The sequence below is a fragment of the Cebidichthys violaceus genome, unplaced genomic scaffold (assembly GCF_023349555.1).
Source record: "Cebidichthys violaceus isolate CVI_PGR_0920_01 unplaced genomic scaffold, fCebVio1.0.p SCAF_7, whole genome shotgun sequence".
Classification (NCBI taxonomy): domain Eukaryota; kingdom Metazoa; phylum Chordata; class Actinopteri; order Perciformes; family Stichaeidae; genus Cebidichthys; species Cebidichthys violaceus.
This window is the reverse complement of record NW_027176927.1, coordinates 1,083,367-1,095,626: the sequence shown is the minus strand read 5'-3', so window position 1 is coordinate 1,095,626 and position 12,260 is coordinate 1,083,367. Positions and strand designations below refer to the sequence as shown.

The 12,260-nt window shown below is 39.0% G+C and overlaps 2 protein-coding genes across 2 annotated transcripts in view; one reads left to right on the top strand and one right to left on the bottom strand.

The window, feature by feature from the left end:
- Nucleotides 1-207: 207 nt before the first annotated feature.
- Nucleotides 208-3,694, bottom strand: gpatch4 (G patch domain containing 4). Its single transcript, XM_068736371.1, has 8 exons — nucleotides 3,582-3,694; nucleotides 2,535-2,613; nucleotides 2,369-2,442; nucleotides 2,186-2,278; nucleotides 1,812-1,928; nucleotides 1,422-1,546; nucleotides 1,220-1,270; nucleotides 208-1,128 (listed from the first exon to the last, which is right to left on the bottom strand). Exons 2-8 carry the CDS (start codon nucleotides 2,611-2,613, stop codon nucleotides 321-323), a joined length of 1,347 nt encoding a protein of 448 aa, XP_068592472.1. The 5' UTR covers nucleotides 3,582-3,694; the 3' UTR covers nucleotides 208-320.
- Nucleotides 3,695-6,452: 2,758 nt separating this feature from the next.
- pear1 (platelet endothelial aggregation receptor 1) overlaps nucleotides 6,453-12,260 on the top strand; it is a 49,793-nt gene continuing 43,985 nt past the window's right edge. The window contains exon 1 of the mRNA XM_068736391.1: nucleotides 6,453-6,629. The gene's annotated coding sequence lies outside the window, so the exon portion shown is untranslated. The remainder of the gene's footprint in view (nucleotides 6,630-12,260) is intronic.

Here is a 12,260-nt window from a genome sequence, read left to right as displayed (position 1 = left end):
TTCCCGTCTCAAACTTCATTTCTCTATTTCTGTATCTTATGTAATCAGGTGAAAGTCAGAAAGATCAAAGTGGTTTGTGAAAAAAAGGAAAATTAGAAATACAAAGGAGGGAATCGCTTATATATTAAAACGTGGAGCTACAACACAGTAGTCTGGCATTCTCTGGGTATCAGAATTAAAATAATAATTAAAAAGAAACAATTGTAGTTTGATGTGTCGCAATATTTAATTTGCACACAGAAATGTCAAATCCAAAGTCCATGTTTGGCACATACATTCCAACCAGCCAAGACCAATCTGTTTTTATATATAAACAAACATCACTCTTTGGACTTCTTCTTTTTCTTCTTCTTTGGAGGAAGTGTCTCCTCATTGGAATCGTTATCTACATATGATTTGTCCTTTTTACACTTTTTCCTTTTCTGCTTTACTTCCTCTGTAACTTCTGCTTCCTCCAACACAACTGCAGCTGTTTTCTTTTGGGGTTTTGGTGCGCAGTCCTGGACCGGCTCTGATTGGCTGGGTTCTGTGTTGCTACCCTCCTCTTCCTCAGCAGGTTCACTGTGGGTTTTGGAGGATTTCTTCTTCTTCTTCTTCTTCTTCACCTCTGTGTGCAGCTCAACAGTCTCCTCCTGGCTCTTGCTCTCTGCTGCAGGTGAAGGCGTTCTTTCTTCTTCGTTGCGCTCTGCTTTATTTCTGTTCTTTTTGTGTTTCCTCTTTGTCTTATGAGAATGCTCCGCTTCACTGTTTCCTACATAGATTACATCATCCTCAGAGGACACTGCATCACTTATTTCCTGAATGTCCTCGCTGGCTTTCTTTTTCTTCTTCTTCTTTTTGGGTTTAACGTCCGTTTCAGGACTTACAGACACTTCATCGCCATCTAGCTCAATAACGCTCACAGTGGATCGAATCTTCTTCACCTTTTTTCTCTGAGAGTCCTTCACCGTCTCTTCCTGCCTCTCAGCTCTCTGGTCAGCTGACTGCGAGGTCGGTGGAGTCGGTGCAACACAAACCGGTGGAGCACTTGCCGGTTGGCTCTTCTTGCCGTACTTAGCCATGAACTCGGCCTCCTGCTGCTCTAGCCTGGCTAACTTGGCACTCATGGTCAAGCCATGCCTGGCTCCTCTAGAAAACAGAAACGCATCAGAAATTAGACCCATTTATATTTTTTTACTTTACTTATTCAGTATGACAAAATACTTCAAGATCAACTTACTTGTGAGCCGTGCGTCCTCCACAGGCCTTCATCAGATCAGCGTCCGAGAGCCTGTTGAGTATTAATGAATACATTAAACAGAGTTAAAATGTGCTTCTGAAGTATCGGAATTAAAAGCTGATTGATTATACAGAAATGGAAAACTTTTGAGAAAAGAACAATTATAAATCTGAACCATTTCTGCATCAGATGAAGGTCTCACTTTGTGGTGCTGGAGAGATCCAGTTTCTGGTCGTCCTCGTCGTCCGAGCTGCTGCTGCTGCTGCTGTCGTCTGAGCTGGAAGGCTTTGGAGCTGGCTGCTCCTGACCAGACAGCAGTGTGGCTGACTGAGAGAGAAGCAAGGAAACAGAAACAGTGACGGTCATTGTCAGGTCAGACCAGAAACATTTGAAAGCACCATTAGTAGTAGTTTATTTAAACTACCAAAGGATAAAAAAAAAAAAACTGATGATGTTGTACTTTTCAGAACAAAACCAACAATGAATTTATCCCACTAAATATTGCCTGTGTAGCTATTCCTCTGTGCCATGTACCTCCATTCTCAAACATCCATTAATTGTTTATCCCATAAATAAGAAACAGATAAATTACCTTGACAAAGCATCCATAAAGTTTGGCTTTAGCCAGAGCGGCTTTCCGTGGCTTTTTATTGGAGATCATTCCATCCTCTTCATCTTCCTCCACAGTCTTCTTCAACTGAATACCGTTCTGGAGCACACAGAAAAATGTTTTTAGTTGAAAGTGACTAAAACCTTTTCAAACACTTGACTAATACATGAGCCGAATATAACGAGTGGTAGTCATCCCATCATCACAAAAACAGGTTACACAACTCCCTTGAATTAACATTATTAAAAATAGCAAGACAGCATCACTCATTATTTAGAATTAAAATGTCCCCTGATCATATTGTGTTGAGTCCAGGTGTTTGACTGTGTGTTGTATCAGAAGGTAAGAGGACTCACCTGATCAGATTCCACCTGCAGACTGGAAGAGGCCTTATTGAAGACATGGTCCCACCAGTGGAAGGTGAACTGCTCCCCTTCCTTATGACCGACCTGGAAGAGAAGAGCAACATGCGAGTTTACAAAAGCACCAGTGATGGACGCGATGAGAGCGGACGCTGCGGAAAACCAGATATCACTCACCCCTCCTTTGTCACATTTCACTTTGACCTGGATAGCCTCCGCTATGCCGTTCTCCCCTCGCCCCAAGCCTTTACCTGAGGAGAGTGGACTGGATAAGAAATCTGCTCCGGGATCGGAGACACTGCAGTGGCTGAATAGTTGCACAAAAGGCACGCGAGTATCTTACCACGTTCCCAGCCGTGACGCAGGAGTTGCTGCTCTGCAAACTTCAAGCCGCGACTTTTCTCTGGTACAACCTCTGCCATCTGTTCAGAAGGACAGTTTGTGGAATATTAGGCAAACTTGAATTATTTAATTGTTTTAATTCTAAAACAAAACATTGTTAAATGTGTGGTACCCAAAACAGTTATTCTAATATATATATATATATATATATATATATATATATATATATATATACATATATATACATATATATACATATATATATACATACATACATACATATATATATATATATATACACACACACACACACACACACACACACACAGTTGTTTCCAACATTGCATTTTGAATTTGAATTTTTCGGATAAACTGAATATGCTGCATTGCGGTAGATTAAACTACCCAAACATTATAGGAGTTAAAATCAGCACAACCATAAACATCTACCGGAATAAAATACAACATACACTTTAATACAGCAGCAATAATAATCCCGAAACATTATATGTAATAGCAAAACACTGACAACGTTTACTTTTGATATTTTAAGTACGTTTTACTGACAATACTTTGATACTTTCGCATAACTGAGGTTTTGAATGCAGGACTTTAACTTGTAGTGGAGTATTTTCACAGTTTAGTATTAAACTTTACTCGAGTAAAGGATCTCAATACTTCTTCCCACAAGTGTGCTTGGAGTGACTACATATCTTTTAAACTACAGCTTAGTTTGAAACGGGTTGTGATCATGCCTCATTTTCATTAATAATAAACACTCTGCTCTGTGTAAACCCTTTTGTCACATAAACAGGAATTCAAAGGTTTATTTTACATTTGTACTGTTATGTTAAGCTCACTTGCATCCGGGAAATAAGCATTTCTGGATAAATCACATTTTAAATTGTCTCAGGTTTTTCTTCTCTGATAGGAGTGAGTCGATGCTAACAGCTAACATAGAAGCATAACATTAAAAGCAACTCATAACAAGTCGTTCACATTTTACACACAACGCTAACACGATAGAAATGAAAACACGACAACATACCTCTGAACGTGTTGATTCAGTAAAACGGCATCACTACAACTGAAACAGGAAAAAAACACATTAATTTAAAAGCAGCAGCTGACGCTAGCCATGAGGTTTCAGCAGAAAGCTGACATGACACCGGAAACACGTCACTACGGCCTCGCCTTCTTTTTCTTCTTCTCGGCGTCATTTTACAGCAGAGACGCATTCAGCAGGAGGACCGGCAGCACACGTTCATCTCTATAGAATAAAAGCCCAAATACGTTTATAGACCTGTATCAAAATGATTAAAATACCGTTTGAAGCCTAAATAATATCTCCACCGTACACTGTAATAATACCAGTGGTGGAAACAGTATTTAAAAACCCTGCATTTGAAAATGTGAACATATATATATGTATATATGTATATGTATATATATATACGTATATATATATATATGTATATATATATATATATATATATATATATATATATGTATATATATACATACATACATATATATATACGTATATATATGTATATATATACGTATATACGTATATATATGTGTATATATATACATATAGGTATATATATATACCTATATATATATATGTATATATACGTATATATATATATATATATATATATATATATATATACCTATATATAATAATAATATAAGGTAAATATACCTAAAAGTACAAAGAGTAAAATGCAGATTGGCCCTTTTCATATGTATATATGTATGTATATGTATATATATATATATATATATATATATATATATATATATATATATATATATGTATGTATATATATCACTGGATTATATTTATTGATGGATTTATATGTGAGTGTCACTGATGTTACAGCTGTAAATGTTACACTCCTTTCAGCTGCTTTATATATTGCTTTGTGGTTTAATCTAATAACAATTTATCATGATTCATATTGAATTCATATTTTTCTAATAATAATCTGATTTACGACTAACTAAAGCCGTCAAATAAATGGTGTGGATGTAGTTTTGAGGTTGGAAACATCTGTATCATATATTCTTTAATGACAAACCAATGTCAAACCCAAGTCTTGATGCTTTTCATGACGGCATCATCTCATCAAATGGAAATATTCTCTGATACTGAACATCATAGAGACATTTCAGCCAAATTCATCCTGACATATCTGGTGCCTTTGAAAACAGTTGGATCTCAAGAATTTAAAATAATCTTATGCAGGTTTGAATTTTTTTGTGTGTGTGTGTACAGCATGCAATTGTAATGTCTGTCCCAGCGGTGGATCAGAGAATACCGTGGTAGCCGTAACACAGCAGGGTGGCAGCAGATGGCAGTGTTTCACACCAAAATAAGAACACATATAGTTTTCAAGTTTGAATCTGAAAAGCATCACAGGTGCCAACATGTAATGCTAATTACATTTACATTATGAGTTCCTAAAACACATTATATAAGCCATATGCAAAATAATGGAATAAGGGGGTGTTACTGGTTTATGCCTGCATGCAGAAGCTAAACTGATACAATGACTGCTCTTCTCTTTGAGCGCAACATATCTGATGGATACATTATTCAACGAATGGCTTGCAGGATTCATCATCTCCCTTTTATGAGATTAATGGTCAAAGGCCAGTTCAATACCTCAGATGTTATCATACCAGACTGAAACCAGGTTCAGGCTCTCTGCTTCCCAAACAACGAGAGAAATAAGATAATCTAATGATGCAGTGAATAATATAACAGCCACAGGGGACATTTTTTTCTCTTACTTTTACTTCTTTTATTACATTTTTCTGATTATACTTACATCATGAAATACACAAATTAAATAACATTTTCAATGTAGAACTTTTACTTGTAACAGAGTATTTCTAAAGTGTATTACTTAAAGCTACTAAAAGGAAATTTCATTTTATGTTGATTTTGGTGGTCCATGCGGACGAATGTAGTAGAAAGTTACATCCAGGATTGATCACTGAAGTCTTTAAATACCTTTTCTGACCTCACAAAGACAACTAAAAGCAAATCTGAAAAGACATCCCCTGTCTGTGTCCTCAGCATGTGGCTGCTGCACAGCCTCTATTAGACCAACAGGAAACAATTTAATTTCCCCTTGTTCTTGGTTTCCGTGCAGTGAGGATGTTTGTCCCAGCAGGCCTCCATCCATGAGTTGTTCATCTGTGTCAGTACCCAGCAGGGGACGGACACCGGTCCTGAACAGGCTGGTTATCATGGCCGGCCTACTGTTTGGGAGGAAGCCCTCCAGCTGCTGTCTGCAAAGGCTGAGCGACAGCTATCTGAGAGGAGGTTATTCCACAGCTGTCAATAGATCATGTGTGTGAGAGGAAGAGCATGTGACAGACAGACAGAGTGTTTGGACCCTCCACATACTCTATTTGATGGTATATGGTTTCCAATCAAAGTGCATCTTCATGCTACAGCGTGCACATATATTTTATGCAACAGTTTGGAGAAGACCCGCTCCTGTTTCTACATGAAAATGCACCCATGATTTGTTGGATTCTTTGTGCTAAGCTAAGCTAAGCAGCTGCTAGCTGTAGCTTCATATTTAAAGACATCAAGTAAATATCAAGTTCTAATGAACAAATATCCTGTAACCAATCAATAAATCAATCAATCAATCAATCAATCAATCAATCAATCAATCAATTAAGTCTGTCTGTCTGTCTGTCTGTCTATAGACATCAAGGTCTGCAGGTCGGTTAAAGACAAAAACAACTCGATCGCCTCCCTTGACCTCCCTGGATCTCCTCTCTACCCCATCCCTCTTCTCTCCTCCTCCTCCTCAGTCCCCTCGCTGTCTCGCTGTCACAGTTTTTCCAGTTTCTTTGGCTCTACTTCAGGACCCTCCCCCGTTGGATGCGACTGCTCTCTTTCTCTCTCTTTCTTCTAAATGTTTACACCGCTGGAAGATTTTTCGAAGTCTACGAGATCCTCAAAAGAAACGCTTTTTTTTTTTTTCTTCATCTCAATTGCGTCCATGGAAGTTGGTTTCTAATTGCGATATTATATATTATAATCCGGGAGTTCTTGGCTGGCAAGGTGAGTAAAATACTGTCACTGACTTCAAACTAAACGGGATCGTCACCGAGGGTTTTAACGCTTTATTTGAGAGCCAAAGCTTTTTATGACAATTATGATAATAAGTTACTGGTTAATAGACTCGACAGACACGTTTTAAACTGAGTTTGCTTTCGCCTCTACTCTATGGGAATGCACTGCTGCAATTATGGAAAATATTGCAACATGTATCAGAATTCTAAAATCTTCTGTGAGTTTATAGTTACTTTTGTAATTGCTGTAGTCATTTCCAATGGTATTTATTTGCTGAATGCGTAAACTTTAGCACATTTGAACAATTACAACTGGTATTGATCCATCTGGTTCTGGCTCTTTAGGAAGACTACATTTATTACTTTAAAAAGTAGGATTAAAAGATTGTATCTTCTAGATTTTGGATATTTGTGAACAATAACGGAATAAGTAAGTCAAATACTCCATTTGTAGTAAGAGTCACACAAAAAAAGAGCAGTGGTGGAGAGTGACTATAACTACATTTATTCAAGTACTGTAAATGCAACTTTACTTCAGGTACTAGTATAAAGTATAAAGTTGTTTATACTTCTACTGCACTACAGTTGAGAGGAAAATACTTTGACATATGATGAGCTCATGAAATGTCAAATGTGTTATGCACTAGCTAAACTACAACAGTAACATACTTACACATCAGTATAGAATAATGAGTACCTTTACCTGTGATACTTCCAAGTACTTTTGCCAACAATTATGTACTTTTACTTACATGATATTTCCAATGCACCTTTACTAGTAATGTGTTTTTATATCGCACTGCAGCACTGCATAGGTGAAGTATTATAAGCAAAATGTACTTCCAACTATTACTGTAGCCTACCAGTAAAAGTACTCTTTAAGCAGAATGGCCCCTGTGATACTGTTATATTACAGTATACTATTGTTTTAATATGTCGACAGCAGATGTTAATGTTACGATGTGTCATATATTAGAAGGCAAATGTATGTTTTGCATGTAAACTCTTAATTTGCAAGGTAAACAGTAACTACAGCTGTTAAATACATATTATGGAGTAGAGAAGTGGCATTAAATGAAGATACTCAAGTAAAGTACAACTACATCAAAATGAGGTAAAGGCCTTGAGTAAATGTACTTGCTTTCTTCCACTGGTTGTGAAAGTGTGTTGTCACATTTCTTTATCATTTCAGGCAGATGTCTCAAAACAGTTTGATGTTCTGTTGCTTTATTGATCGACGTGTGAAAAGACACATTGTCAATAAAACCGTCTGTCCTTTCATCAAGTTATATTATTAGTCAGAACAAAGATCAATTAAAAAATTAAATTAAACCGCTTGCTGAAGTGAACTCCTGGCATTGTGTCACCACTTCAAACACTTGGCTGACTGAGTTTTTTTGGCATCTCTGGCCCTTTTTTGAAAACTATGATGAGAGAGTGTGAAAAGCTGTGATCCTCTGGCGTGTCGTCTCTATTGATTGCTTACAGAGGAAGTCGCTGGGAGTAGGTCTGTTGTTTCCTCAGTGCCCACCACCTCCACCACCTCCTCCTCCTCCTCCTCCTCCTCCTGCTCCTCCTCTGTTGTGTTTGATTTCCATTAAGTTGTTAATCCGAGTTCTGGATTCACCTCTCGGTCTGTGTTTCGGGTCCCGGAGGAGCTGTGACTCACACCAATGAAACGTGGCGACGAAGTGGCAGCAGCCCAAACAACTGTGTGACATCCTGTGTGTGATGGCGTGACTCAACTTTCATGTCCTGTCAGTGGAGTTAATCAGGTGAAGCAGATGGTTGTCTTTGTCTCTGCAGATGTGAGTGCATGTGCGTGTACTGTTTGTACGAGTCGGCGTGTGACACTGAAAACAATGTGGACTCCGTTGTGTAACGGTCCACTTACAAAAGGGAATACGACTAACTAAAGAGGCTTTCATAATCTGATTGTGTCCTCATTTCGACATTGTTTTCCATAGAGCCAATGCAGTGAAAGATCGGCAGTTATTGATTGGAAGCATTACATTTAACTACTACTACATAACACCAGGTTGTTCATTTTCCCTTGTTGACAAATTGACTTACTCTTTTACAGCCATGATCCTCTGCAAGTCTATAGTCATAAAATTATGAACTGTTGCACATCGAAGCACATGTTTTAGAAACAAGCTCACTGCTTTCCCTCAGCAGAGCCGTGAAATCACCTCGTAAATTCAGCATTTCTGCACTTAAACACTTATCTGTGACTTGTGAATGAATGCTTTTTGATTAAGGAGACCGTGGCACCATTTAAGGCATAAAAACATCTGTGAAGGAAGGCGAGATATGATTAACTATCAGAGTAAATCTCAGCCACCTGGTTTGGACTCCTGAACTCACATCTGCTCTGGCAACCAAATAGCATCTCTCTGACAGCAGACTGAACTTTTCCTTTGTCATTGTCCAAGTACTCCTAAAAGTACCGTGCCATTTTTTTTTTTTTTTAAATGTGCCATTATTCACTTGTTGGTTTCATTGAATGATGCATGTGAGAAGTAACACAACTGTCCCTCCCTGAAACCATCTTTGTTTTTCTTCAGTGTCTTCATATGAGATCCTCATTAGTGGAAAATAGCATCTCCCCCTTGAAAATGTGTCCGCCCTCCTCCAGACTGTTCCAGCTATCAGCGGTGTAATGGTGACCCATTTCTTTTCTTTTGTCTGGTCGGACCACAAACCCGTCTCTAGTCTGACAGCTGGAGATCTGGCTCACTTACCATGTGTTTGTCCAGGAGAGGACTCGGGCTCAGGCGAGCTATCGGATATGTTTTGGTTGGAGATGACACTGGCCAGAGATACAAAGAGATAGAAATAGAAAAAAAGTGGAACTGAGGTAAAAGACATTAGTGTTAATTTGATCCACCAGTGCCTGGACATTTGTTACATTTATTGTAATAACATACATATCACCCACAGTCCCTGCATGTTGTCTTTTGAAGGCCACACTTTCTCTTGACAAGTTTATGCACGATGGCCACACACTATTCTGAGTGTTATTTATGGAGATCAGAGTGTTGGGTTATGCTTTGAAGCATAGACTATATAATAAATTACTTGAGTAATATTAAACGATAATCTGCAAATTTCAATCCACCACTGTGGTCCTGACTGAAATATCTCAATACATCTATTTAATGGATGGCCATGATTTGTTGTCCAGACATTCATTGTTCCCAGAGGATGAATCCTTAATGACTTTCATGAATCCAGACTTCTCCTCTACGCCATCATGATGTTGACGTGTGAGGATTTCAGTGACGTGTGAATGAAATTTGGTAAAAACATCCATGTCAGGATGAATTGAAATCATTTTGGTGATCCCTTAAAGGAGCAGAGAGTAGGATTTAGTGGCATCTAGTGGTGAGGTTGCAGATTGTATCCAACTGAATACCCCTCCGCTCACCCCTCCCTTTCCAAACCTGTCAGAGAACTGCGTTGGCCTTCAGGTATTGTAAAAACAAAAGACCTCTCTCTCTCTCTCTCTCTCTCTCGAGCCAGTGTTTGGTTTGGCCATTCTGGGCTACTGTAGAAACATGCAGTGCAACATGGTGTACTCCGTTAAGAGGACCCGCTATGTATGTAGATATGGAGGGCTCATTGTAAGCTAACGAAAAGACAATGATTCTTAGTTTCAGCTGGTAATATACTAATGAAAACAATTATTAATATCTTATTCTATTTATGGCATTAAATCCCCCTAAATCCTAAATCCTCAACAATGTTCCTTTAACCTTACATCTATCAAAGGCCTGCCGTGAAGTTGGCTTAAGACTCCGACCGTGAGCTTTACAGCCTCCCTCACCCGGCCCTCGCCGTTTCTCGGAATCGTGGACTTAAAGCTTCCTGCACCGTCTTTCCTTGAGGGGATGGACGGGGCACCGTGTCCTCAGTGAGTGTCCTCAGTGCTAGGGGTCGGGTTTTAGTACTCGAGATCAGTCTTGGTCTCCAGATCGCTCTCAAGAACACTTTTTGAAGGTCTCGGTCTCATCTTCAAACTGACCACATGTTTTCTCTGTCTTGTTTCCAACAGAGAGGATTTTATTTCAAGACCAGTCAAGACTACAAATGTGGGGATAAAAGGTCTCAGCATGGATTTATTTGTTAACATCATAACTCTGATTGCTCATAGAAAACAAAGGATAAATCCCATAATAGCAGTATATATGGCAATAAAAGAGCTGAATGATTGAATGTTTTCTGTGGGTGTTTTTATGGGAATGTGGATCTTTCAGATCGATTTGAGGAGTGTCAAGGATTTGCATGTTCCACATGTTATGGTGTGCGTCATGCAGTGAGAGCTCTGGTCTGGTCTTTGTCTTTACGCCCTGCCTTGATCTTGATCTTGGTCTTGCCCCTCAAAGTCTTGGTCTTGTCTCAGTACACTTTGGTCTTGGTCATGACTTAAGTCTTAGGATTTAGGTTCAGGTGGTCTTGACTTAGACCACCCTGCACTGGTGCTGGGTCTGTGGTGATGTTGGCAAACCCAGTCTGTCTCGTTAACCATGCTTGGTTGGTGTGATCTTTTTGCTGCTTCATCACCATTCATAACTATACAACCAATATATTTATGATTCAATTGTTTACAATAGCACACAATTGTTGATCTAGCCTCTTAGTTTTGCTATCAAAGTGCACCAGAGTGATTAATTCATCTTTAAACTGTAGCATAAAAAAATTCAAAGTGAATATTTCTGTATTTTGTCATATATCACAGAAAACAAAATTGCAATGTCACTTATTTTCCAGTATTGTGCAGCACTCTTGTACTGGTATCTGAGTTCTCTGATATAAGCAGCGAACAAACAAATCAATGAAAACAAAAGGTCTTAGAGCAAAACTTATTTTAAGCTACAGCCGGCTCGATAAAGCTGCATGATGAGGTTATGGCAGCCTGTTGTTTGTGATATGGGTCTTTGGTAGGATTGGAGGTAGCTGGGAGCTGCAGAGGCGACCAGAAGTTGTCTCGTGGCAGGAACTGTCCGAGAGCATCTTCCTCCGTGTTTCTTTAGTTTTTTGGACTTTTGTTGCTAAACAGTCATTGGTGGAGTGTTCCTGCATTCTCGTGTGGGTGGTACTGGGTGGCGCTCTTTTTCCTTATGCTGCGTGCGGATTTCTTTCTCTGTTACACTGACTTTTATTTATGCGTAAAATGTTACAAGTAACTGGAAATGCTGTTGATTCACCCCACACATTTTATACACCAGCTTTCCTTGTGAAAGTTAATAAGATGAAAAGACCTTTGTCTACTCACCAAGCTTTTTATTTTTGATGCTAAAATAGTTGTGATGAAAAAAAACAAAAGAGCACAGGGAATTCAAAAGAAGGTGACATGTTGAATATTCCTACCACAGGCTTATATAAGCCTTTCAACCCCATGTGCTCTGCAGCCGTGCAAGTAATTTGCAGCAGATTCGACTGCAGCCCTCCGGCTCGGGGGAACATGTACAGTTTCATTGGGCTCTGGCTCAAATAACCAATCATAAAAAGCAGAGGTCGGGGGGTTTGGGGCTGGAACAGAAGGAGGAGCCAACAGCGGCTTGATGAAGTGACCACAGACTACTTGTACTGTGGTGAGGGTCTTTCCTGAAGTTGC